At 31.3% G+C, this 23,333-nt stretch overlaps 4 protein-coding genes across 4 annotated transcripts; 3 read left to right on the top strand and 1 right to left on the bottom strand.

Annotated features, from left to right (window-relative positions):
• The first annotated feature begins 162 nt into the window (after window positions 1–162).
• Window positions 163–3,074, top strand: LOC106764202. Its single transcript, XM_014648448.2, has 7 exons — window positions 163–500; window positions 615–725; window positions 945–1,013; window positions 1,307–1,438; window positions 2,161–2,238; window positions 2,428–2,559; window positions 2,639–3,074. Exons 1-7 carry the CDS (start codon window positions 303–305, stop codon window positions 2,819–2,821), a joined length of 903 nt encoding a protein of 300 aa, XP_014503934.1. The 5' UTR covers window positions 163–302; the 3' UTR covers window positions 2,822–3,074.
• Window positions 3,075–3,868: 794 nt separating this feature from the next.
• LOC106767950 (probable protein arginine N-methyltransferase 1) lies at window positions 3,869–7,525 on the bottom strand. The gene is made up of 9 exons (XM_014652950.2): window positions 7,246–7,525; window positions 7,042–7,052; window positions 6,699–6,854; window positions 6,513–6,576; window positions 6,269–6,411; window positions 6,090–6,177; window positions 5,821–5,936; window positions 5,579–5,729; window positions 3,869–4,265 (listed from the first exon to the last, which is right to left on the bottom strand). The coding sequence occupies exons 1-9, from the start codon at window positions 7,439–7,441 to the stop codon at window positions 4,060–4,062; spliced, it is 1,131 nt and encodes a 376-aa protein (XP_014508436.1). The 5' UTR covers window positions 7,442–7,525; the 3' UTR covers window positions 3,869–4,059.
• A 7,472-nt stretch (window positions 7,526–14,997) lies between these two features.
• On the top strand, window positions 14,998–16,905 carry LOC106756270 (1-aminocyclopropane-1-carboxylate synthase 7). Its single transcript, XM_014638635.2, has 3 exons — window positions 14,998–15,302; window positions 15,403–15,692; window positions 15,811–16,905. The coding sequence occupies exons 1-3, from the start codon at window positions 15,132–15,134 to the stop codon at window positions 16,670–16,672; spliced, it is 1,323 nt and encodes a 440-aa protein (XP_014494121.1). The 5' UTR covers window positions 14,998–15,131; the 3' UTR covers window positions 16,673–16,905.
• Window positions 16,906–21,282: 4,377 nt separating this feature from the next.
• Window positions 21,283–22,478, top strand: LOC106767464 (phospholipase A2-beta). The gene is made up of 3 exons (XM_014652372.2): window positions 21,283–21,526; window positions 21,613–21,732; window positions 22,058–22,478. The coding sequence occupies exons 1-3, from the start codon at window positions 21,421–21,423 to the stop codon at window positions 22,234–22,236; spliced, it is 405 nt and encodes a 134-aa protein (XP_014507858.1). The 5' UTR covers window positions 21,283–21,420; the 3' UTR covers window positions 22,237–22,478.
• Window positions 22,479–23,333: the final 855 nt, after the last annotated feature.

Below are 23,333 nucleotides of genomic sequence, written 5' to 3' on the forward strand. Positions count from 1 at the left end.
ACTACGTGTTAGCTTTCTCCTCATTGGTGGAGAATGTGGGACCTAGCTTGTTTTTGCTTATCTGGCCCAATCATATAAGCTAAAAAGGTATAATTTTATGGACGTAATTGTAACAAAACCAAGAATTTAGAATTATTTTAAGAGCATTATATAAAAGCAGGGTTTTTTCGATGGTTGATTTATTTGGGGTGTTACTCTCGTACCCACTGAATCGCACCGTCTAAATTGGTGAAAATTTTGATCTTTCTGAGGATCAGCTGTTGGTACTATCTAAGGTGGTGCTGTGTGGCGTTGTTGGGAAGATGAAGGGGGTGTTTTGGGTCGTAGTTGTAACAGTGTTGGTTGCAGCATGGATGCCCCTCTCACACTGTTCCAAGAAACCGGTTGGGGTCGCTAGAAAGGAGGACATTCCATACATAAGGTGTCAAGTGTGTGAGAAGCTCGCTAAGGAGTTGCATCAGCAGGTTCATAACAAGCAAGGTCAGATCGCTCCCAAAAAGGTTATTGTTTTCATTTTTTTTCTCCTTCTTAATTGCTTCCTTGTATTTGTTTCAGAGCTCATTTGTAGGCTTTTGGTGATAGATATTCAATTATTGTGTATATTTTTGTGTTAGATCTCGGAGTACCAGATCATTGAGATAGCGGAGAATGTTTGTAATCTGAAAAAGGCAGAAGCGGATTGGATATTGCGCATAGATATTGTGGAGGAAGGAGATAGGCTGGTGGTAAGAGAACTCTTGTTTGACAAATGGCTAGTGGAAATTTCTACTTTTTAACTTAAGTTCGACATTGCTATGCCATTTTCCCACATTTGTTGCACCTTGTACTTTCTTTGGATTGTGAATGGAATAAGTATTAGTATTAAATAAAAAGAATGTGTTGGTCATATGGACTCTGTGGTAATACTTAGATGTTGTTTTTCTAACTTCTTTTTTCATTATCAGCTTGAGGAACAAGACTCTGAAGGACAATGCAATTCTGAATGCAAGACAATTGAGCGAGCCTGTCAGGAGGTATGTGTATATTTCAAATTCAAATTACACCTTCTCCCAGTGCTTTTGTCTGTCGACAGTAAATTTCATCTTCTCGTCTGGTTCTGAAACTGGCTTATGTGAGAGAGTTGAATAAAGGAACAAGTTTCACTCAGTATCTATTTCTCAATCAAATGAGATTACTGTGATGTTGTCGTACTGTTCATCATCCGAAGTGTACTTCATGCGCTGGTTTTGTATTTGTTGTGTTTTTTAAATATCCACATTTCAAGTACAAATTTGTGATAACTAAATTGGTAATGTGGAATTTTCAGGTTATAGGATATTCGGATACCGATGTTGCTGAATATTTATATAGTACCAAGCCCGATATTGATTCATTGCGCAATTATCTCTGCAAAGACCTTACTAAAGCATGCAGTACCAAGCCACCCCCTGTCCCTAAGGTAACTATAGTTTGAAATTGATGCTTCTGTTAATATGGTTATGATTGGCATACAATTTTGTCGTGAACTAATTATTGATGCATGGAAATTAGTTGTTAAAAATATTCTTGTTTTGGGTAGTATTGAGTTTGTGATTTCTGCTGCTGTATAGAATAATAAGTTTTTTGGTGATCATTGCTATGATGGTTCTCATTATTTGTCTCGTATAGCTCCTTTGCACTTTAGGAAGCGTTCAACTTGAATGTTTGGGGTTTATTGTCAATTATGGAAAAAGAAAACAAAAAAGAATGACATGAAAATTGAGTATATGTGATGGACAAATACCATAGTATTGCAATTTATGTTTAAGTAAAAGAGCAGTTGCCTTCTTGCAGACACATATATATATAAACCTTTGTCTTTAATTTTTGCCAATGTCTTCACTGAACATCAGGGTGAAGTGCTAGTTACTTTATTTTGTTCTAAACTTCTAATATGTGATTACTTTTATCAACCCAACAATTTACCCTAACCCCCGCACTTTTAGGATTCAAATTCTAGATACTACACCGATTAAACTATCCATTATTTGGACTATGTAGTTCTTAAGAAACTAGAAAGTTGTTTCTGCAATGATGCTATCTAAAGTTGTATGCACTTAGCATCACTCTTTGATGATGTACTTGAGCTATTAATAGAAAATCTGGCTATTTTCATCATGAAGATATCTATTTGTGTTGCAGAACAGGGCACCTGGTGAACCATTTGCTGCAAAGTCTTCCAAGGAAGCTGAAATGGAAAAACTGCTGAAATCCATGGAGGTATTTTACCTTCTTTCCTTGTATTTTCTGACTTTTACAATAATTACTTATCTGAAAAACTATACTGAGGATTCTGATTTATTAACAATGTAAAAACTTATACATTAATAATACATGCTTAATAAACTCTTGCTTGCTTTATGTTACTGGTTGTACATTATGATCATGTTGTATTTCCTTGTGGTTCAGGGCATGCCCGGAGCACCAGGCATGAAAATGTACTCGAGGGATGATTTAATGAACATGAAGAATTTTGGTGGTGAAGATGGTGATGATGAAGATGAAGACGAGGAGGAAGAGGCGAACTTCCCATCAAAATTGGTACTAACTGTTCCTTTCATTCATATTGATGGAAATTTCTTGACAGAAACTGATGGTTTGAGTAAATTGCGTTTTGCAGGGAAAAGTTTTGAGAGAAAAAGAAAGTGCGAAAAGAGAGTGGAAACAGGTGATAAAAAAGAGAATTGAGGATACAAGCATGACACTGAAGAAGCAAGCAAACAAATTTTCTAGTCGTGTACGACAGTGGTGGAGGGGAAAGAAGACAACCAACTCAAAGAAGGGAGTGAAGACAGAACTTTAGTGCTGATATTTATTCCCTGATCATTGCAACAAAATTACAACATCACCACGTTTGGTACTGATATGGACATGAATTTGGAAGGAAATCAAATGAGAAATTCACAATCACCTCTTGGAATCATTGGTTTTGCAGTCCAGGAATTGCTGTCTAATGTATTTTGGTGAGTCAATGGTTGTCTAATGTATACTTGCTAACCTTTTTCAGAAGAAAGATTACTCTTTTTTGAGTTTCATGCATGGATATTTTTAAACAAGTTTTGGAAATTCAGTGCGTGCTCAATGGTAATGTTTAACAAAAATATCAAATAAATTCTTTGAAATTGAAGTTACCAGAAGTTAAGACGTTTATTTTAATCGAAAGTCTAGTATGGTTTGTTGAATTATATGTATTGATAAACATCGTAGGAGAGATGAGTCAATAGAACAAATTTATTCCTTATATTTTTATTTTAATTTAAATGATTTTTTAGTTACTTTCATGCGCTTCTTGGGTACTCTTGTTCAAAAATAATCTTTATGTCAATCCTTTGTATTTGTATATCAAAATAGAAAGTTCAAAACTTACACTTAAAATTAGTATAATTAAGAAAACAATCCTTGACTTTTTTTCTCGTAATTGTTATACATGGACAGCAATTTGCTTAGGAAGGGCCAATACACGATTTAGTGGAATGAATCTTCTAACAAAAATATGACAATAAATCATGAATTCGGCTCTTCGAACAATACTCTTAAATAGACATTAGAATAATAAAATTATCTGTAGTCATTTCTATCAGTTCTTGAAAATTTTGACACTCGAGGAATAATCAGCAAAATATCAACGTTCGAAAGACTACTAACTTTTTACAAGAGCAATATTCAAAGATAAAATTAATAACTTATTCAAAATCTGATGTATTATCAAAATAGCATGAACATGGTAACAGGAAAGAACACATTTCTAAACCTTTGAACAAACACGACACGCATAGTTATTGTAATTTGCAAGTAATGACATATGTTTGCTATCACTTGGCAATCTCCAGGCAAGAGGGGGAACATATAATAGAATGGTAAACAATAAATAGATTTCAAATTATATCATTTCATCGAAACATAATGTTTAAATATTAGAAAGAATTCAAATAAAAGGCAAACATGTTACACTCAGTAAAAGGTTGCCTCTAGTTTAAGATAGAAGCAGCAATTGTCAAAATCTTACAAACGGCATGAGCCAACCAATAAACCAAATCACGTTCAACGCATCTTGTAGTACTGAACCCTTGAAACATTGCATCGCTTTCCATTCAATGAATACTTAACCATTATATCAACATCGCGGGGATTCTTTTTATTTGGTGCAACAGTCATGCTCCCTACAATTGCCTCCCCCTCACAAATGGTCAAGATGTCTTCCAGATATAGGACTGTTTGTTTCCAATGTGTAGTTCGTGATTTCGGTCCTGCATAAATGCTCAAAAGGGTGAGTGATCCCAACTCTGTCGTACTAGTTTAACAACCTTGACACAACCACACACAACAAAGACATCGTGTTATCACAAACTAGAAGCCTGACTTAGAAAAATAGTTAGTTAAAATTATCAGGTGATTGAGTTTTGGTTATCAATTCGGAGTAATACTTTAAATACCATTTTGTAAATTTTTTCTGATATGTTAGACAAACAATAAAATTGTTAGAGAACATTTCACACAGATTTTGGCAACCATTTTGTGAAGACAAGTAAATTCTATTCAGTTTAATTCACAGAACAAAAGTTGAAGTTTGATGAAACTTGTAAATGCAAATTCTAAAACAACATTGAACCAACTTTCTTTTCATCCTTTCTACTTTTATTAACCGCTCTCTCTTTTTCAAGAAGCTAACATATCTAATTTTATAGTGAAGTAGCATTCAGTGTATAAAATCTATTTTTGCCAATTAAAAAAGTACACCACATCAAGAGACTAGAATCTATAAAACATAAAATGGACGATTGGAGATCCTACATCGACTAAGACAGCTTTTGATATCGTCTTAGTAAATGAGTTTATGTCTTAACTCATCCACATTTGTAAGCACTCATTGATTTGCCTTGTGCAAAGAAATGTAAGAGGAGAAAAATCATGATATATAACAGTTACTTCATCCTTCTCCTATTCAAGAAGATCTCTAGTAACAACTACAAAGTTTTTTTCACCCATCGTATTAGAGCAATGATTGTTATAGCATGGTATCTAGAAGAGTTAGAAACCTTACCAGTTTTCAAGTTGAAGATGGAAAAAGCAGTTAAAACATTATTAGGTTCCAATAGAGGTTTTTGCAAAAACTAATAAAGCACTTACAAGATGAGAAGAGAGGAAATGATACTGGGAGCCTAGCTGACTACATCTTAGACATCACTGCTTGGACTAACGAGTGTTTACAAGTGGATATATGAGTTAAGCATAAACTCACTAACTAAGATGGCATCAAAGTTATTAAGTGTCTATCCCAGTCATGTTCTTGCTGACTATTATCCTATTGTTATTCAGTTCCTGTTAGACCACCCATTAATATTTAATTCCATACTCAAGATGTGCATTCCTCATTGTAAGGAGATGTGCTGGAGATCCAACATCAATCAGGAATAAGATTGAATTGTAATATACAAGAGAGGTGCAGTTCTCACTTTACAAGTCAGTTTTACAGGGTTAAGTTAATTATGAACCCACTTAGCATGACAAACAAAACCAAAGACTCAAATTAAGAGAATTGTGGAAGTAGAAAGGAATTAACCTGTAGAGAAGCCCATCAATTTATGACACTTTGTGAACGACACATCAAAGTATGCAACAAGGGCATGAATATAGTCATCACGTTCAGCTACAAGCTTAAAAGGTGCTGTGAATGAAGCATCTCCAGGAGCCATCTTTGAGATATCCATTGTCTAAACAAAGATGAACCAATCAGTTGATATTTTCCGGACAAAAGAAAATCCCTACAAGAAACATCAGACAAAAATGTAATTACCAACCCACCTTGAGTAGTTGGCAATTTGTAGCAATCTGATTCTGGTCAACTGTGTCAACAAGCGGCTCCATTATGGCTTGCTTCTTGATGCAGCTCATGTTAAATCCATATACATTGTTCCAAACTGATGTAGAAAATGAAAATGAAATATATGTAAATACAACCAATAAATTAATGCTTTTTCTTTCGTCCTGTAAGGTTAGAAATTTTAAGCAGTTGACTTCAATTTTTGTAATAACATGCAAAAAAGAATGAAGGATAAAAATTATCAACTAACACTCAATTTTATCTTCTTTGTAGTCTGCATCTTCAATGGCAGTGAGATGAAGGGATGCTCTATCAGGTAACACAACTCCATCATCCGCCTGGACAAAAAAATAGAAGAGAGAAACTCTCAAGCCAGCGACCACACAGTTCACGCTATTATCAAACAAGAGCAAGGAAAACACAACTTACAAGCCATTTGTCACGTGCATAGAGCACAGAATTTAACATGTTTTCAAACAACAGGAAATATCCCATCCATTCTGAAATTATTATATCAACTTTAGGAACTGGAAGCTCAATTTCTTCAATCTTCCCCTTCAGAACAGTCACAACTGTATCAACAAAGCAGCATTATGTTAATTAAAGTGAATAGTTTCACAACTAATCAACATATGTTGAAAATGTATCATATACAACATATAAATCGCATCACCATTAGAGAAACCATTAGTTTCAACAATCTCCTTTGCCATGTCAGCCATATGGGAGCACTCAACCTGAGTTTCACAGATTAAAAAAATCAATAAAATACAATCTGGAATGCATAAAGTTTATAAAAACTCAATTATTTTCAAGATTAAGAGCACTATAAAGACCATAAGAAAGTTAGACACGTTACCGCATAGACATGTTCTGCCCCCGCTTTGGCACAAAATAGTGATAAAATCCCAGTTCCAGCTCCAACATCAAGAACTACTTTATTCTTGAATAGAAACTTATTCTGGTAAATAACATTTTGATATGTCTTAGTTCTCACAGTGTCCTTCAACATTTCCTGCAGAGTAAAAACATGTTAACGCATACCTTTGTATGAAGTATAAAAATGATTGAATATTTGAAGTTTTCTTTTTTGCTATTCGTAACAGAGCTAGTTAGCGAAACATAAAATCAACTAAGAAATAAAAATAAAAAAAAAAAACTTCATCGATACACCATGCTGAATCCCAGTTGAGCATACTTACTTCATGAATTCCTGCAACCACAAACACAGACAAAAAAAGAAAAAGAAAAAGAATGAGTTATTTAATTTGAGAATGAAACAGACAAAACAAAACAAAACGGCTATAGTAAAAGCTAGAGTTACTAGTGTGTTTAACGAAAGAATCACAGAAAAAAAAAAAAAAAAAAAGGTACAAACTTTTTAGAATTTGGAATTGGGAATATACCAAAATGGGAGTAGGAATCAAAATAGTAGTCGGCACTGGTTTTATCATCGGATTCATCGATGTCACACATGGATTGGTCGAGGTTGGAACTCTCTTCGACAGCCTCCTCGGCATCCTCAAAGCGAAGGTGGTTACTCATGGTGGTGTCTTCCTTGCTAGAGGAACACTGATTATTGTTGCTCTTTCGCCGGCCCATCAACTTTTCTATCTTTACTCTGATTCAAAATTAGGGTTTAAGGTTTAGCAATCACACACTGCTTTCTTGTCTGTTTTCCTTTTTCTCTTTGTTTTATTTTTATAGTATAAAGCAATATATTTCATCATTTTAAAAAAAAAATCAAATAATTGTGAGAATATTGTTTTCAATGTTATTGGGTCATGAAAATTTACAAATCTAATTATATAATGCTGATAATAAAACAAAGTGTGGAATTACCAAACTATAATAAATAAATAAATAAATAAATATACTTGTTATGAAAGAGTCTTGAATGCAAACTCTATAATCTTTTAAGATATTTTTGAATTATTATATAAATTTTATGATATTTATGAATAACGGTGAGTAGTCATGCGTGTTCATATTCTTTTTTTATTGAAAATTGAAATTAACAAACTTATTATTATAAAATTAAATATAAATAATTTTTATAATTTTATTCTAAATAGTTTTATTTTACTTTGTAGGTAATTCTATAAAGTTTTAAAAAGGTTAAATTGAAAAAAATAAATAGTTAAATTTAAAGAGCCTGTTATTTAAGGAGTAAAAGTAATAAAATAATTATTTTAATTTTAAAAAAAAAATTATTCAAATGTTAAAACAGAAAATAAATATGGAGACAAGAGAATACCTTTGTTTATAGATATAGATACAATTTAATTAAATGAGTAATTTAATATAAAAATCTAAATGGTGCAAATTAATATTTATGTGTGAGTAATTTAAAATAACTTATTTGACAAAATGGTATCTTTTAAATTGTTACTTGAGTATAGATATATTCAATATTTATTAAATTTAATAAAAGATGGATTAATTTGTTATTTTATTTTAAAATTGTTTATAGTAGTGCTTAAAACCAAGAGTGATAAAACAAGTTAATTGATTCATTTTATCCAATTTCTTTATGACGTATTGAAAAAGGGTTAGACTATACTAACTCGTTATAATATGAGAAAAAAAATGTAACTTGTCTAGTCTTTGAATAAACTAACAAGCTAACTCGTCTTTTTTTTTTTTAATTCTTCATCTTTCATTTTTATGTTGTGTTGCTTAATTATAGTTATCATCACACCAATGAAAGTCGTATAAAGAAAGAAAACTTCATATGAGAGGGATCTGGAGATTGTATAGGTATGGGACTATACAGTTGAAAGATAGCTTAAAGGAATTGATTTGGCTACCCATATCACCAAAATGTATTTACTTTTCGGAAACCTAACTCATAAGAACTCCATGGTTAAGTCTCATTGTGATTTGTGGAGACAGTCAACAGTCCCTGTAAATTGCCGGGGCGTTACACTTATATATTTTTTTTTCATGAAAATATTGCACTTTTAAGAAAGTTAACTATACAAGCCTTGTTATTTCTCATCTAACTCAGTTTTAACGATAATTATTTAGATAATTATTGTTAAAAAGTTCACAAAAATTACAAAAACATCATTGTATTTTTTTTTTCACGATGTTGGTTTTTTCATTGTCATTATTTATATCGTGAAGTCCCTTTTTACACTAATAAACAATTAAAAAACAAAAAATAAATTTAGAAAATTTAGGTGTTAAAATCACAATTTTCAAATTAACAAAAACTACCAAAGATAACAAGCCGTTTGCAAAACAACCGTAGTCATTATCACCGGGCCACAATTATGTATTGCAGGTTTAGGCCCATTCCAAAGTTACAAATCACACACACAGGGTCTGGGTCTGTGTCACGGAAGGTCATATAAAATAAATTAATTTTATTAAAAAAAATCAGTTGAAATTTTGTATACTCAATAAAATAAAAAGTTTCACTTTGATTTCTCTGCCTCATCGATTTAAAGTAATTTGATCAACCAAAACAAATATATTTAATTATATATAATTTTATAAGTTTTTTTTTTTTTTTTAATATTACTCAATCAGACCTTATACCAATTTTTTTTCCCATCGGATATACACTTATTATGATAAATATTGAAAACCACATACACAGTTACAATACAAAAAAAAAAACATCAACAAAGTTTAGATACTATATAAATTAATTTGAAGTTATATACCACTTTTATTAAAGAAATAATATATGAACCATATTTGTACGTAGTGTTTACTAATTTGATCGTATACTTCACGAATTTAAAATTGAAGATAAAAATGTTTAATATGTAAAAAATAACAATATTTGTTGTTTATTTCAATATTTTACCAAATATAAAAATACAGTAATTATTATCTAATATTAGAAAACATTTAAATGGAAATGGTTTTTTCTATTTTTAACTTGTTAAAATACATTATCATATTAACTAAGATACAGAAAACCAATATAGTTTTTGATTGATAAAATAATAGAGCGAACTTAAATATTAACTTTTATTACAAACTAATGAAAGTTTTTGCAACATTTTCAAATTAAAATATTTTTTATCAGAAGGAACAAAACTAAACTAAAGTTCAGGTCTCTTACTTTTACTTTCAACATACACTTTCAAAATTTATTATTTTACTATAATATTTTATTTATATTTATTTTTATTATGTTAATATATATAATATTTTATCATTAAAATCTAATGTCAAATGATGTAGAAATAAAGGTCGTGTGAAACCATTTTTTCCTTAATAAAATTGTTTCAAAAATATCTTGCTGGTTTGGCTACTATAGTATTATAACCTTCCCTTATGTATATATATGTATATATAATGATGGTATATATCATTCATTATAGAATGTATATAATTGAGTGGTTTGATATTGATATCCTGAATCAGTATACTGCAAGTGGATTTGAAGCTTGAATATTAAGAAGCATGATCTGTGCAGACCATGCTAGCATAACATGATGGTAATAAAAGTAAGTAAATGTTTCGATGAGTTCCAATGTAGAAGAACTACATATGACTGAGCAACACTTATTGCTAAATTTCTGATGAGATTTTGCCCGGTTGGCATGGAGCTGTACTTACGTTATTTTAAAAGGTGAACATGAAAACAAACCAATAGGAAGAAAATAACAAGTTTTTTCCAAACTATACTCAGAAAAAAGTATGCAGATTTTATGATATGTGTTTTCAGATATTGTCCATCACAGCCTTTGTGGAGTTTTCAGGTTCACACATGCAACATGGGGAATATGCAATAAACGTTTTTTAATCTATCTTTCATGTGTGTTGGTCACAGATCCCCTTATCAGTACAGTAGGGATAAAGTTACACCATATTTCTGCAATTATTTCCCATTCATATATTAATATACATCATTATTGCCACCTAGAAATTTCCACACAAAAAGGCAATTCTTGGAGGCTATAGCACCATAGCAAATTAATAAACAGACACATACTTATGAAGATCCGAATACAAAGGCAAGTGGAGCTACATATGGAAACAAGTCATCAAGTTCATACAATTTTCTGTCAAACACATTAAGTGAGTTAGATTTAATCTTATTATTTATATTCTTGTTTGATGAGTGTTTGATATTTTTTCTAAGTCTCTTTGTGTTGTATCTATAGTTAAATTTCTTTTAAATTCTTGATGTTCGAGATCCAAATCGTAAAAGCCGACGCTTAAGTCAGTATTCTACTTGAGTAGTTATCATAGTAATGTCTTAAATTTATAATAAATATAATCATTTACATTCTTACTTCAAACTTGTATTTATAGATTCTGAGATGGATTTTCGATTAGCACAAACGCAATTGCACCCTAATATCTGATAGGCATGCTTAGCATATAAGTTTAATTAGTGCAGTAATTAAGGTGATTGTTGGAAGTCCCACATCGACTAAAGATAAGACCAATTTATAATATATAAATGGGATGCAGATCTCACCTTACAAGCCGGTTTTGTGGGGTTGAGTTAGGCCTAAAACTCACTTTCTAACATGGTATCAGAGCTATGGTTAGAACCTATCCTAACGATATTTGTTGGACATATTGTTCCACCCACTGTTGAGCTCGAGTTTGGAAGACGTATTATGAAGGGTGAAAGAAGTATAGGATGTGGAGAGTGTTGTGCCACGTTTTTGGGGTTTTGAGTGACGGGGAGCATTAAGACAATAACAAGGAAGATTGTCAGTTTGTGTGAGTCTAAACATGGATCCTATATAAAGCTAGAGAAAATTATTGCATGCATAGTCAGAGACAATTGGCTGGCATGTTTGAGCAGATTGGAAAAACCTACTTGGACTTTGTGAAGAGCATTTCTGATTTTGTATTTGTTAACAAAAACGTGTGTACGAACACGGTAGGAACGTAAATTAAGCATATTATACAAAATGCGACTGCAACACTTCCAATATATATATATTTCTGGAATATTGCAAGCAAATAAAAGGAAAGAAATGAAAAGGTAGGAGGATGAGGGAGAAAACAGAATCTTCCAATATTAACATGCCTACTCTAATCCGACCTACTTAATATTCTATGCATCTTTCTCTTCTCATAATCCTACGTAACCAAAACAAAACAAATTCCCACGTGGCATCTCCCCATTCGTCATATATCTTCTGAGAAGATTCATGCCCCTCTGATTGGGATACAACACTATCACAAATTCCATTTATCTTGCTTATTTTCAATCCAAACCTATCTCTTTTAGTTTAACATTGTCTATGTATTTCAATGGTTTTATATTATTGTGATCATTCATGATTAACCATTAACCCTGATTTAAAGGTAATTAGTGTTGTTATTTATGGAAGAAAGAGATTGTTTTGGATGATTTCCAGGCAATGATGTTGGAATTTAAGAAAGTAGAATAGAGTGTGTAGGTAGAAAGAAGTCCACAACTACGTCTCCATTAATATAAAATAATTAAAATCCATAGCTCTGTTTGATACTTGTCTCAACTCTAGAGGTCCAAGTCGCCGCACAGTCGTCATATCTCACGTTCTCTATTATGTTTTAAGATTCACCATATTAACTGCAGATCTATAACTCATCTTCTCCACCACATTCACATGCATTCATCACATCATAATCAAAATTTTATATCAATAAGATACAATAGATTCATCAAACAAAAATTCGCATTATAGAATAAATTTTAACAACTATAATAAGATGTTAGAAAGTATATTTAAGTTTAACTCAATCTTACGAAACCGATTTATAAGATAATATTTACATCTACTTATATACTATACATGTTGGAAGTCACACATCAATTAGAGATAAGACCATTTTATAATGTATAAGTAAAATATAAATCTCACTTTATAAGTCGGTTCTGTGAGATTGAGTGAGATTGAGTTAGACGTCTACTCCTTAACATGATATCAGAATTATACTTAGAACCTATCCTAACATGATCTATGTGACACGTTGTTCCACTAACTTCCAACACACTTTATAAACTAAATTTATAAAATTGAGTTAGTAGAAAAAAAATTACATCTTTTCTTAGGAAAAAGTTCTTTTAATAACACTTTTTTAACAACTTTTTGACAATGCATACGTGACAACTTGTGATTGATCCGTTTTAAACATTTTTTAAAACATAAATTCAAATAGACCAATAAAGTGGTGACACGTGTATCGTTGTTAAAAAAGTTGTCAAAAAGTGTTGTCAAAATATCATCATCCATTTTCTTATACTATATGGTTAGTTACTTGAATTCAAATCCACGACGCCACAATCCCGACAACTATATCCTAAATTCCAAACACCGAAACGCTATTACGCATGCATATATACCTCATAAAATTACTAATATTATCTAATACAACCATATCTAAGTCAGAGATATCTGTATATATATAGGTGGTTGGTCTTCCTGTACCTAGTTCCTAATCAAGGTATTATTAGCTCCAATAATAACTCTTAGATTCAACCTAATTACTATTATGTGCATTCTGTTTTAATTCTTTTATTTAGCATTATTGGATTTACAATTATTTTAGTGGAACTATGCATAAATAAGTCGGCACGTTTTTCAAAACTTGCTCCTTATTTTAGTTAGTACTAATCTTCTACAATTAAGACAATTTCCAAGATCTATACAAGATTTCAGAGTTTAATTTCAATCATGTATACATATTTTTTCTATTTTATCCAATAATTAGAATTGACTTTAAATATACTGTTTAATAAACTTATTAGCGAAGACAGCAGTCTGATTATAAATAATAATCTTTCAAGATTTAATTAAAATTTAAACGCAATTTTTTTTTTTTAAACCAATACTTAACTCATGAGAATTCTTAAATAGTAAAATATACACATGTTTTCTTACATGGGCATTTTATTATGTTTTTCCTATATTCACACACCTAAGATGAATTTTACATTGATAATATATAAAAATTAAACAATAATACTTATGCCTTTGTATGTAATACATAGTCAATTAATAAAAAGTTATTTGATTTTCTTTTTTAATAAAAGTATTAAATTGTTTGGATTTTATATATGCACATGCTATTTTTAGGTTCCATCACGCATGATATATAGATATTTCCATAAAAATATATATAAGCAATATATTTAGAGAGACAGACACACACGTACACCTCAGACACCAAGTGTTTAAATCCTTAACCTTTTTGTCTGATTTATTGTGTTTTCCTCTTTTTTTTTGTTCATTCGAATTAAGTTTTTCATGAGATACCATTTCTAGTGATAGATGCATGTAAATTCTATTAAGAAATAACAGCTAAATGACTAACTATAGAGGTAGTGCACTGCTATATGTATATATATATATATCAGTTATGATTATAAATAAAGATAGTAATGTTTTCAAAGTATCTACTCTCACTTTCATCATTCTCCAGCCAGATGACATCTAATAAAACGAGTTTCAAGGAAATTATTGCAAATGGAGAATGCAACTTAAGAACTGCATAATTAACTCTAAGCAGGTTGTTGATGACATTATTAAGTCACTTCTAATATGCTCTTGAATGTGAAGCCTTTCAATGGATATATTATTACGTTAAACTTACATAAGTCATTAAATTCTGTTGTTTGTTATTGATGCAGTGTGGGGTCTGAAGATCACACAAGAGCTTCTTCTTTGTCTTGCAAATCAGAATCTTAATCGACCTTTTAGGCTACTCGGTATCTTTGTCAGGTCATCAAAAGCATAACTACTCCCAGAACTCCCCAAATTCTATTTACTTAAAATCCCTTTTCAGATCTTAATGCATGATTTGGTTTCTGGAAAGGAATTTTTGGAGTTTGTTTTGGCAAGAAGAGATTTGATCAGTCATAGGTTGAGAACAGTAGAAATTTGGCTCAACCACTTTACAAATAAATTAATATGATGAAACCATATTGAATAACCCAACCAAAACAACAAATATTATAATCTATCTGCTCCATTAAACCAAGCCAAGGGAAACTACAACCACCATATTTTCTGTGTGGATCCGTAACAGTTGTCACAACTCGCAACAGATAAACTATTTCTGTAAAAGACTAAAAGGTAATAAAGCTCGATTTGCTTACTATTCAGAATCAATAATTTATACTTTTCTTGCCAACTTGAATTATTTTTTTTCTGTCTCAATGTTTCAAAGCCTATATATAGAGGTTTCCACAAACGCTTCCTTATTCAACGCTCACTTCTAGCTAGTTGTCTCAGCTTTCCATCTCTCTCTCTCTCTCTCTCTTACTCTCAGTAGCTTTCTGCTTTCTGTCAATTCTTTTGCAAGGAAGCTATAGCTATATATGGGTATTGAGATGGAGCAGTCTTGTGTGGAGCTTTCAAATGTTGCAGTTTCTGAAACTCACGGGGAAGATTCCCCCTATTTTGCTGGGTGGAAAGCCTATGATGAGAACCCCTATGATGAATTAACCAATCCCTCAGGAGTTATACAGATGGGGTTGGCAGAAAATCAAGTGAGTGTGCATGCACAGATATACATATATATCCAACATGTTATAGCAGTAAACACAAGAATAACTTATATTGATATCCTTTCAATTTATTCTGCTGCAGGTTTCATTTGATTTGCTTGAAAAGTACTTGGAAGCACACTCAGAGGCCTCCACATGGGGAAAAGGAGCTCCTGGCTTCAGAGAAAATGCTTTGTTTCAAGACTATCATGGCCTTAAAACCTTCAGAACAGCAATGGCGAGCTTCATGGAACAAGTGAGAGGTGGGAGAGCAAAATTTGACCCTCAAAGAGTTGTTCTCACTGCAGGTGCAACTGCAGCCAACGAACTCTTAACCTTCATCCTCGCAAACCCAGGAGACGCTTTACTTGTTCCTACTCCATACTATCCTGGGTAAGAACTAAAAATCACTTTTTTCACACTGGTATTTGTCGTGTCTGATGCACATGATTTATTGCCGTTTATGAACATTATATATATAACCTAACAATTTGGATGTTTGTTTCTACAGATTTGATAGAGATTTAAGATGGAGAACTGGGGTGAATATAGTTCCCATTCACTGTGACAACTCAAACAATTTCCAGATTACTCCCGAAGCCTTAGAGGCTGCATACAAAGATGCAGAAGCGATGAAGTACAAAGTGAGGGGAGTGCTGATCACGAACCCTTCAAACCCCTTAGGAGTAACAATCCCACGTTCAGTTCTTGAGGAGATTCTGGACTTCGTGACACGCAAGAACATTCATCTGGTGTCAGATGAAATCTACTCGGGCTCGGTGTTCTCTTCCTCCGAGTTCACAAGCGTGGCAGAAATCCTGGAGGGTCGCCAATACAGAAACGCAGAGAGAGTCCACATTGTTTATAGCCTCTCCAAGGACCTTGGCCTTCCCGGTTTCAGAGTTGGCACCATTTACTCGTACAACGACAAGGTTGTCACCACAGCGAGAAGAATGTCCAGCTTCACCTTAATATCTTCTCAGACACAGCACCTGTTGGCTTCTATGTTGTCGGACAAGAATTTCACCGAGAACTACATTAAAACCAACAGAGAGAGGCTGAGGAAGAGGTACGAAATGATCATCGAAGGGTTGAAAAGTGCGGGGATTGAGTGCTTGAAGGGGAACGCAGGGCTGTTTTGCTGGATGAATATGAGTCCAGTTTTGGAGAAGCCAACAAGGGAAGGTGAATTGGAGCTGTGGAATGCCATTCTGCATGAAGTGAAGCTCAATATCTCACCAGGATCTTCTTGCCATTGTTCTGAACCAGGTTGGTTCAGGGTGTGCTTCGCAAACATGACCGAGCAAACGCTGGAAATTGCACTGCAAAGAATACGTCACTTCATGGAAAGAATAAGAACACAAAGCGTCTAAAAACATGTCTATTTTCATTTGTCGTCTTATCTCTGTTGTTATTAGTTTCTCTTTTTTCAAATGGCTTACACAGGCCATTTTGATAAATTCTTTATTCGGGAAAGATGAAGAAAACCCGAAAGTCACCATCTCAGAAAAGCTGATACCATTCAATCCTTGTTTGCTTGCTTAATTTACTTGAGCAAGTTCCTCAGAAAATACCCTATATTGTATCAGCAACTAATTACCAATAATTATGGAGCAAATCTTTGTGATTAAACTATTAATTCATTTGACTCGGTAGCACCAGTTTCTATTATAATATCACTTAGTCTGAGTTGGGAGTTTGAAGTAGATATAAAAATAACAGCTATAGCTAGCTTCTAGCTCCGTCACAAGTTGGTGGCACCAATAAAATATACACTTAACTTAAGCTTCATGGTGATCATGATCTTGTCATCCTTATGTGGATAATTTGACTTGATTAAGACAGAAATTAATTACAAGATTAATGTTGGGTTGAGGTTATACAACATGGAATGGTCCACCACGTGATACAACGTTTGATTGAGATCACACGTACGTCAATGTTAGATATTGACTGCTAACTTGGTTCCATTATCTTAATTAATAACTAGCTTCACCACCAAACTTAGAGCCCAAGCTAAGTTAAGTTTACTTCATGCGTTCCAGCTCACGTAATCAGTGTCCACTAATCATTGTTAAGCCTCGTTAATTAGTATTAACTGAGACCTTGACCACCACGTATATATGCTTTGACTCAACACGGAATATAATCCATTCAGCCTTTCTAGATTCGCACTCCACTTGCTTACAGAGCTTTTCGATTGTTTTATGTTAACTATCAAACTCTGCTTTGACTTTCTTTTATTAAATTTTAATTATGGAACATCTAATAATAAGCTTCGTTTAAATCTTAATGTCTGCTTGATTAAGACACAGTTCTGCCTACTAATTAAATAAATATAAACTTTTTAATTCTATCATGCTAAGTCAACCAAGATGTCACATAACAATATTTGACCAATACAAAGGTTTAAAAAGAGGGAAGGAGTGGCAGTCAATTTGATATTCTTTGTTGAATGACAATTAATTGCATGCTTGGTAGTCACTCTACCTATGAGTGATTAATTTATTCTAATATTTTTTTTACCTAAAATTCCATGTCTTCATTTTCTAATAATTTGATAATTAAGCTACGTTTATAAATGGAAACGGGTTTAAAATATGAAAATTTGATGAAATGAGTGTAACAGTAATTATAAATATCTATTCATTTTGTTTTTTCAATATCTATATTTTTTAAAGATTTGTTTTTTTCACTATTTGATACTCGTCCTCTAATATTCTAGATATAGCCATAAGAATGGGATTCCTACAAAAGTTTTTTCAATGTTCAAGTCATTACTTGATGAAAGCTTTTTAGTCAAATATAAAAGTGAGTCATATCATTAATGTTTTATTTATAATGTTTTACCTTGTTAATTACGAGTTCAATTTTAATATTTTATTTATAATGTTTTACCTTGTTAATTACGAGTTTAACTGTGGTCATTAGTCCAAAAATCCTCAAATGAGCTTCATCTTTGATTGTTCATCTATGCATTCTTAAATAGGAGACATTGATATTCAATATTCGAATTGTAATATATGATCGCAATATCCAATACTCTATTATGTTAAGATTATATATGCTACTTAAAAGAACAAGTAAGTTTATGATAATTTTTTTTTTTAATATTTCTATTGTTTTTATTACATTTATTTTTAATTTTTATTTTATTTCGGTTGTTGAAAGTCCTAACATTAACCCTATGAAAATATATAAGAAAATACAATTCTTTCTCTTAATTAAAATCCCTAACCCATAATAAAACTCATATACTCCCATTCTCTAAAATTGGGATTTTCACCATTTTTTTCTCATTTCAAGAAACATATTTCGCAATTACTTCAAAAAACCTCATTACATAATTGATTTTCTTAATCGATTAATTATATATTCAATTTAAAAATAACTTCATATCATAAATTTAAATTATATATCATGAGTCGAAAATATCATTTTATGTGCATGAATTTTAACGATAACATAATTCATACTATTTAGTTTGGTATATTACATATCCACCAATATAATAAAATATACAATTAAAGTAACATTATGTTTGCTGTTTTGGTATAATGCCCTATTTATTGTTTGGCACTAGACGCATAAAATGGGGGTTGACCTTTGACCTAGGTATAAAACTTGTGTGTGACTTTTTCTTTAAATGTAAAGTGGTTGGTAGATATGAATTCGTACATACCAATCGTATGCCATACATATATACAAGTAGCCGTACGTCACCATCAGATTCTTCACGTGGAGCATGCATGATATTATGTATCGATATTGGATGATCAAGCATGTATGGTCATCCCATGGTGCATCTATGCATGCATGCTTTTAGAAATTTATTAATTTTTTTAAAAATATTTTAGAAAAAAAAAAAAAAATATATATATATATATATATATATATATATTTAAATTGTCATCAGTATAGATTTATAAAGAATTTAAGATTATTGAATTACTGAGCAATATCAAATTTATTAAAATAATTGTTGTAAAAATTACATTAAAAAACATAGACAACAAAATTAAGATTGCAACATACGATGAAGGTGATTTGTTTTTAAAACTGTAATGAAAGTCAAATTTCATGTCTTACTGCATTGAATAATGCCTGAACTTTTGAACAAACACCAATTTTCAACTCATAACTTTGTTCAAACAATTGTCGAATGCATATAAAGTCAACATCCATGAGAATGATAAACATTTTGATTTTTTATGACCTATTTGGTTTGACTTTTAAATAACATCACTTTTTTTCTAATGAATAAAAAATACCACCGATTAAATATCAGAAACCGACATTGATATTATTTTTTATCATTGAAACTTTTCATGTTTAATGAGTTCTTTTATAAATATTTTATGGAATTTACGAAATTCAAATTAAAAAAACTTCACTTTCACAATTTATTTATAGAATATATGAATTAAAATTCTCAAAAACCTAATATATATATATATATATATATATATATATATATATATACGAGGAAAAAAAATTAAACAACTTCAATTTGTCTCTCTAAGTCGTGATTTCTGAAAATTATTTCAAAATTATTTTAAATGATTGAAAAATGACATATTTTAATGTATGAAAAAGTAAAGTCAAACGAATATTTTAAAGATAAAAAAAAAAGTGTTTACATAAAATAAAATGTTAAGAATGATATGAGAGAGATAATGATGCCAAATGGAAACTTTATTAGATGATTTAATTATGAACAATCTAACTAATACGCCTATAATTATGATGTATTAACGACTCATACACAAAAGTATATATATAATATATATTAAGGTGGTTGTGGGAATATTTAATTTTTATTTTCTATTCTTTTGCTTCGCCATTACGGATATTCCAAAAGCAAGTCCATATTTATTGTTCACGTTGACTATTGATGATACAACAAAAAAATCATTTATTTCGATAGAAAAGTCAACGTGCTCATATTAGAGACATTAATGTCTCTAATAAGAACGAGTTACAGTACGTGTACGTTTTTAATTTGTAATTAAAAATGTATAAATACATTTAAAAGGACGCTGTTGTGTATGTTATAACTTATACGATCACAGTGATAGCAGCCCTATGTATATTTTTTTATCAACAAGTATATACATATTACAAATGGATACTCCAAATACTATACATCGTATATACAAAATATATAAAAATAATAAAATACGTATACATGTGTTTCATTGTCCTTTAGCTTTACTCACAACACAATACTTAATAGATTATCAACAAATCAAACTTAAATAAACTTGCTATAACTTTTTGTTTAATGGTTGTGTATCAATAATTTCAATTTTCTATCACTTATAATTAATTGCTTTACATAATTATTTTCTTAGTTAAAAATATAACATACACTTATTGTCTTAGTTTAATTAATATAAATATAGTGGAAGTTTGATATAGTTAAATGATAAAAACAACTTGTAAAGTCGCACCAAACCATATTTTATAGTTGATCATTAATTTAAAATATATAATATTATATAACAACATATAATGAACAAAAAACAACGTAGTTTAAATCGAAATTCCAATCAAATTGTTAAAATATATTAAGAAACATCGAACCTGTTCTTACTTAAAGGCCTATACCGTTCGCACAAAATGGATAAACCCACAGCTTAATTGGGTCCATCATGATTTCTACAAAAAGAAGGTTTTTCTATTTTCTTATTTACACCCCTTTTTTTGCTTTCTTCACACTCTTCAAATTTTCGCTTTTGACAATTTTAACGATAAAATGTTAGTTGAAAAAAAAAATAAAAAAATTATTCGTTTTTGTTCCAACCATAATCAATAATAAGACTTAAAACAGTAAAACCTAAAGATAACCATGCTTTAATTAGTAATAGTAAAAGATAACCACTGCGTTGATAACAATCTGAAGGGTAGTTTGGTATTTTTGGCATTGAAACCAAACAACATTTTACAAAGGAAACAACACCACACAAAAAACATTATTTTTATTTAGGAATTTGAACCAGAGGTTTGCTTGTGCCTGCAATTATCCAAGTACAGATCAAGCTTGGGGGAGGAAAATTCCGCGTCAACCATCCACAACCCTTTTCTTAAAGTTCGCATCTTTCGTTCACGCTCCCACAAAATGTCACGCGCCACCGCCGCGTTCGGAGTCCTCCTCTGTCTGCTCCTCGCCGCCCACTGCTCCGCTCAAAACTGCAGCAGAACGTGCATTGCGGAGCAGTGCGACAGTAAGATTCCGATCCATTCCTTTGAGCTGATGTTATAGTAATTATTAATTACGTCTGTAGTAATTAATTTTATTATTTGAAATCAGCTATCGGAATCAGATACGGTAAGTATTGCGGGGTGGGGTATTCTGGCTGTGCCGGCGAGAAGCCATGCGATGGTCTTGATGCTTGTTGCATGGCCCATGACGACTGTGTTGGCAGATACGGTATTACTTCAGTTCTCCTTTCCTTCGTAATCATTCTCGATCAATCAATGTTGCCAGTTAGGTTTTAATTTCCGTGTCCCATCAGCAATAATATAAACTTTATTTCTGTCCGCAATTGGTGTTTCTGTTATTAAATTCCTAGATTGTTGTTTGTTGAACAGTGCATTTATTTCTTTCTGGGTCCACTGTAAGTGTTCTGTAAATTGTTGGTAATTCTGCTATCAGAGCTCATGGGAATTTGCAATGTTATGAAAGTTAATGTCTTTGTTATTGATGTTTGTTCTTGAGTGATTGATTTAGAGTAACAAGAAGCATGATTTGACAGGAATGACTCATGTGAAATGCCACAAGAAATTGAAGAACTGCCTGACCAGGGAACATGAATCTGGCAAGGCTGGGTTTTCGAAAGATTGTCCATACAGTACGGCTGCACCAACGATGATAAGAGGCATGGATTTGGCGATCTTGCTGAGCCAATTGGGTGAACCTGCTTCTGATAACTGAGAAGAAAGTGGAACCCTTTTGGATGCAGTTCTTCCTCCTTCCCCATTAGCAGGAAAGTTGATCTTATGATCTTCTTGTGCATGGCTAAGCCTCTTTTATTCATTTTCCATCTTCTTATTTAATAATAAATAATACCACAAGATAATCCAGTAGTTTATTTTGCAGAGTCATATGATCATATTAGTGTAATGTAAGAAATTGCAAATCCGTTTCTCACTTAATTCATCTAAAATTCATAGGATGATGATGAAGCTGTTACACTGTCATTGCTGTCAAAGAACGTGGCTTTTTGTTGTTTGCGAATTTGGGTATTCTGCAATACTACAAAGACAAGAACAGAGAAAAAGATTAAAAAGTGAGATTGTTTAAATTTAAAAGAATGAAAAGATTAAAAGTATTTAATTGATATGATCAAATAATTTAAATTATACGTAAAATAATTTTAATAAAATGATATAACATAACAATAATTTTTAGAACTACAAATTAAAAGTAAAAAAGTTAAATTAAAATAAAGAAAAATCATTATAAAAGCCATACAAAATAAACCTTAAAATAATATATTAAAATACTTTTACAAACTAAATTATTTCATTTTGTTTTTTTAATAAACTTTAATCTTATTTCTATGCTATTTTATCATTCAATAGTATTTTAAAAAAAATAAAAAAGAGGAAAGGCGCAATTAATAAAAAGGTCGTTGTCTTATTTTTTTACTAAAATATAATTTTCGTGTATATGAAATTACAAATTTAGACATCTCATTCATCCAGAAACTTAAGTATTTTCTAGTCTTTATAAAATATAAATCTAATTAAGGCTCAAAGTTAGGTGTGATTATAATTGGATTTTGGGGCTAATAAATGGCAACATTACATAACATTTATTTCACATTATTATTTATTAATTTTTGAATTGGACTTCTTAATTAAAATTTATAAATAATTTGTTGTTTTGTTTAAGAGTACACATCAGGATTAATGGAGAGATTTTCAAAATTCCAATCTTACTCGAAATTGAAATTAGTTTATCAAAGATTAATAATATTATCAAAGAGGTTCAGAGACATTGTCGTTCTGGTGAAGCTATGTTTTCTT

This window comes from Vigna radiata, chromosome 1 (assembly GCF_000741045.1).
Source record: "Vigna radiata var. radiata cultivar VC1973A chromosome 1, Vradiata_ver6, whole genome shotgun sequence".
Classification (NCBI taxonomy): domain Eukaryota; kingdom Viridiplantae; phylum Streptophyta; class Magnoliopsida; order Fabales; family Fabaceae; genus Vigna; species Vigna radiata.

Coding starts and splice junctions, on each gene's coding strand:
- LOC106764202 (XM_014648448.2), top strand. CDS start 303: ATGAAGGGGGTGTTTTGGGTCGTAGTTGTAACAGTGTTGGTTGCAGCA. Junction 1,014..1,306: donor TTGAGCGAGCCTGTCAGGAG/GTATGTGTATAT, acceptor TGGAATTTTCAG/GTTATAGGATATTCGGATAC. Junction 2,560..2,638: donor CGAACTTCCCATCAAAATTG/GTACTAACTGTT, acceptor TGCGTTTTGCAG/GGAAAAGTTTTGAGAGAAAA.
- LOC106767950 (XM_014652950.2), bottom strand. CDS start 7,441: ATGGGCCGGCGAAAGAGCAACAATAATCAGTGTTCCTCTAGCAAGGAA. Junction 6,577..6,698: donor GGGCAGAACATGTCTATGCG/GTAACGTGTCTA, acceptor TGTGAAACTCAG/GTTGAGTGCTCCCATATGGC. Junction 6,412..6,512: donor AACTAATGGTTTCTCTAATG/GTGATGCGATTT, acceptor TTGTTGATACAG/TTGTGACTGTTCTGAAGGGG.
- LOC106767464 (XM_014652372.2), top strand. CDS start 21,421: ATGTCACGCGCCACCGCCGCGTTCGGAGTCCTCCTCTGTCTGCTCCTC. Junction 21,527..21,612: donor CATTGCGGAGCAGTGCGACA/GTAAGATTCCGA, acceptor ATTTGAAATCAG/CTATCGGAATCAGATACGGT. Junction 21,733..22,057: donor CGACTGTGTTGGCAGATACG/GTATTACTTCAG, acceptor ATGATTTGACAG/GAATGACTCATGTGAAATGC.
- LOC106756270 (XM_014638635.2), top strand. CDS start 15,132: ATGGGTATTGAGATGGAGCAGTCTTGTGTGGAGCTTTCAAATGTTGCA. Junction 15,303..15,402: donor TGGGGTTGGCAGAAAATCAA/GTGAGTGTGCAT, acceptor ATTCTGCTGCAG/GTTTCATTTGATTTGCTTGA. Junction 15,693..15,810: donor CCTACTCCATACTATCCTGG/GTAAGAACTAAA, acceptor TTGTTTCTACAG/ATTTGATAGAGATTTAAGAT.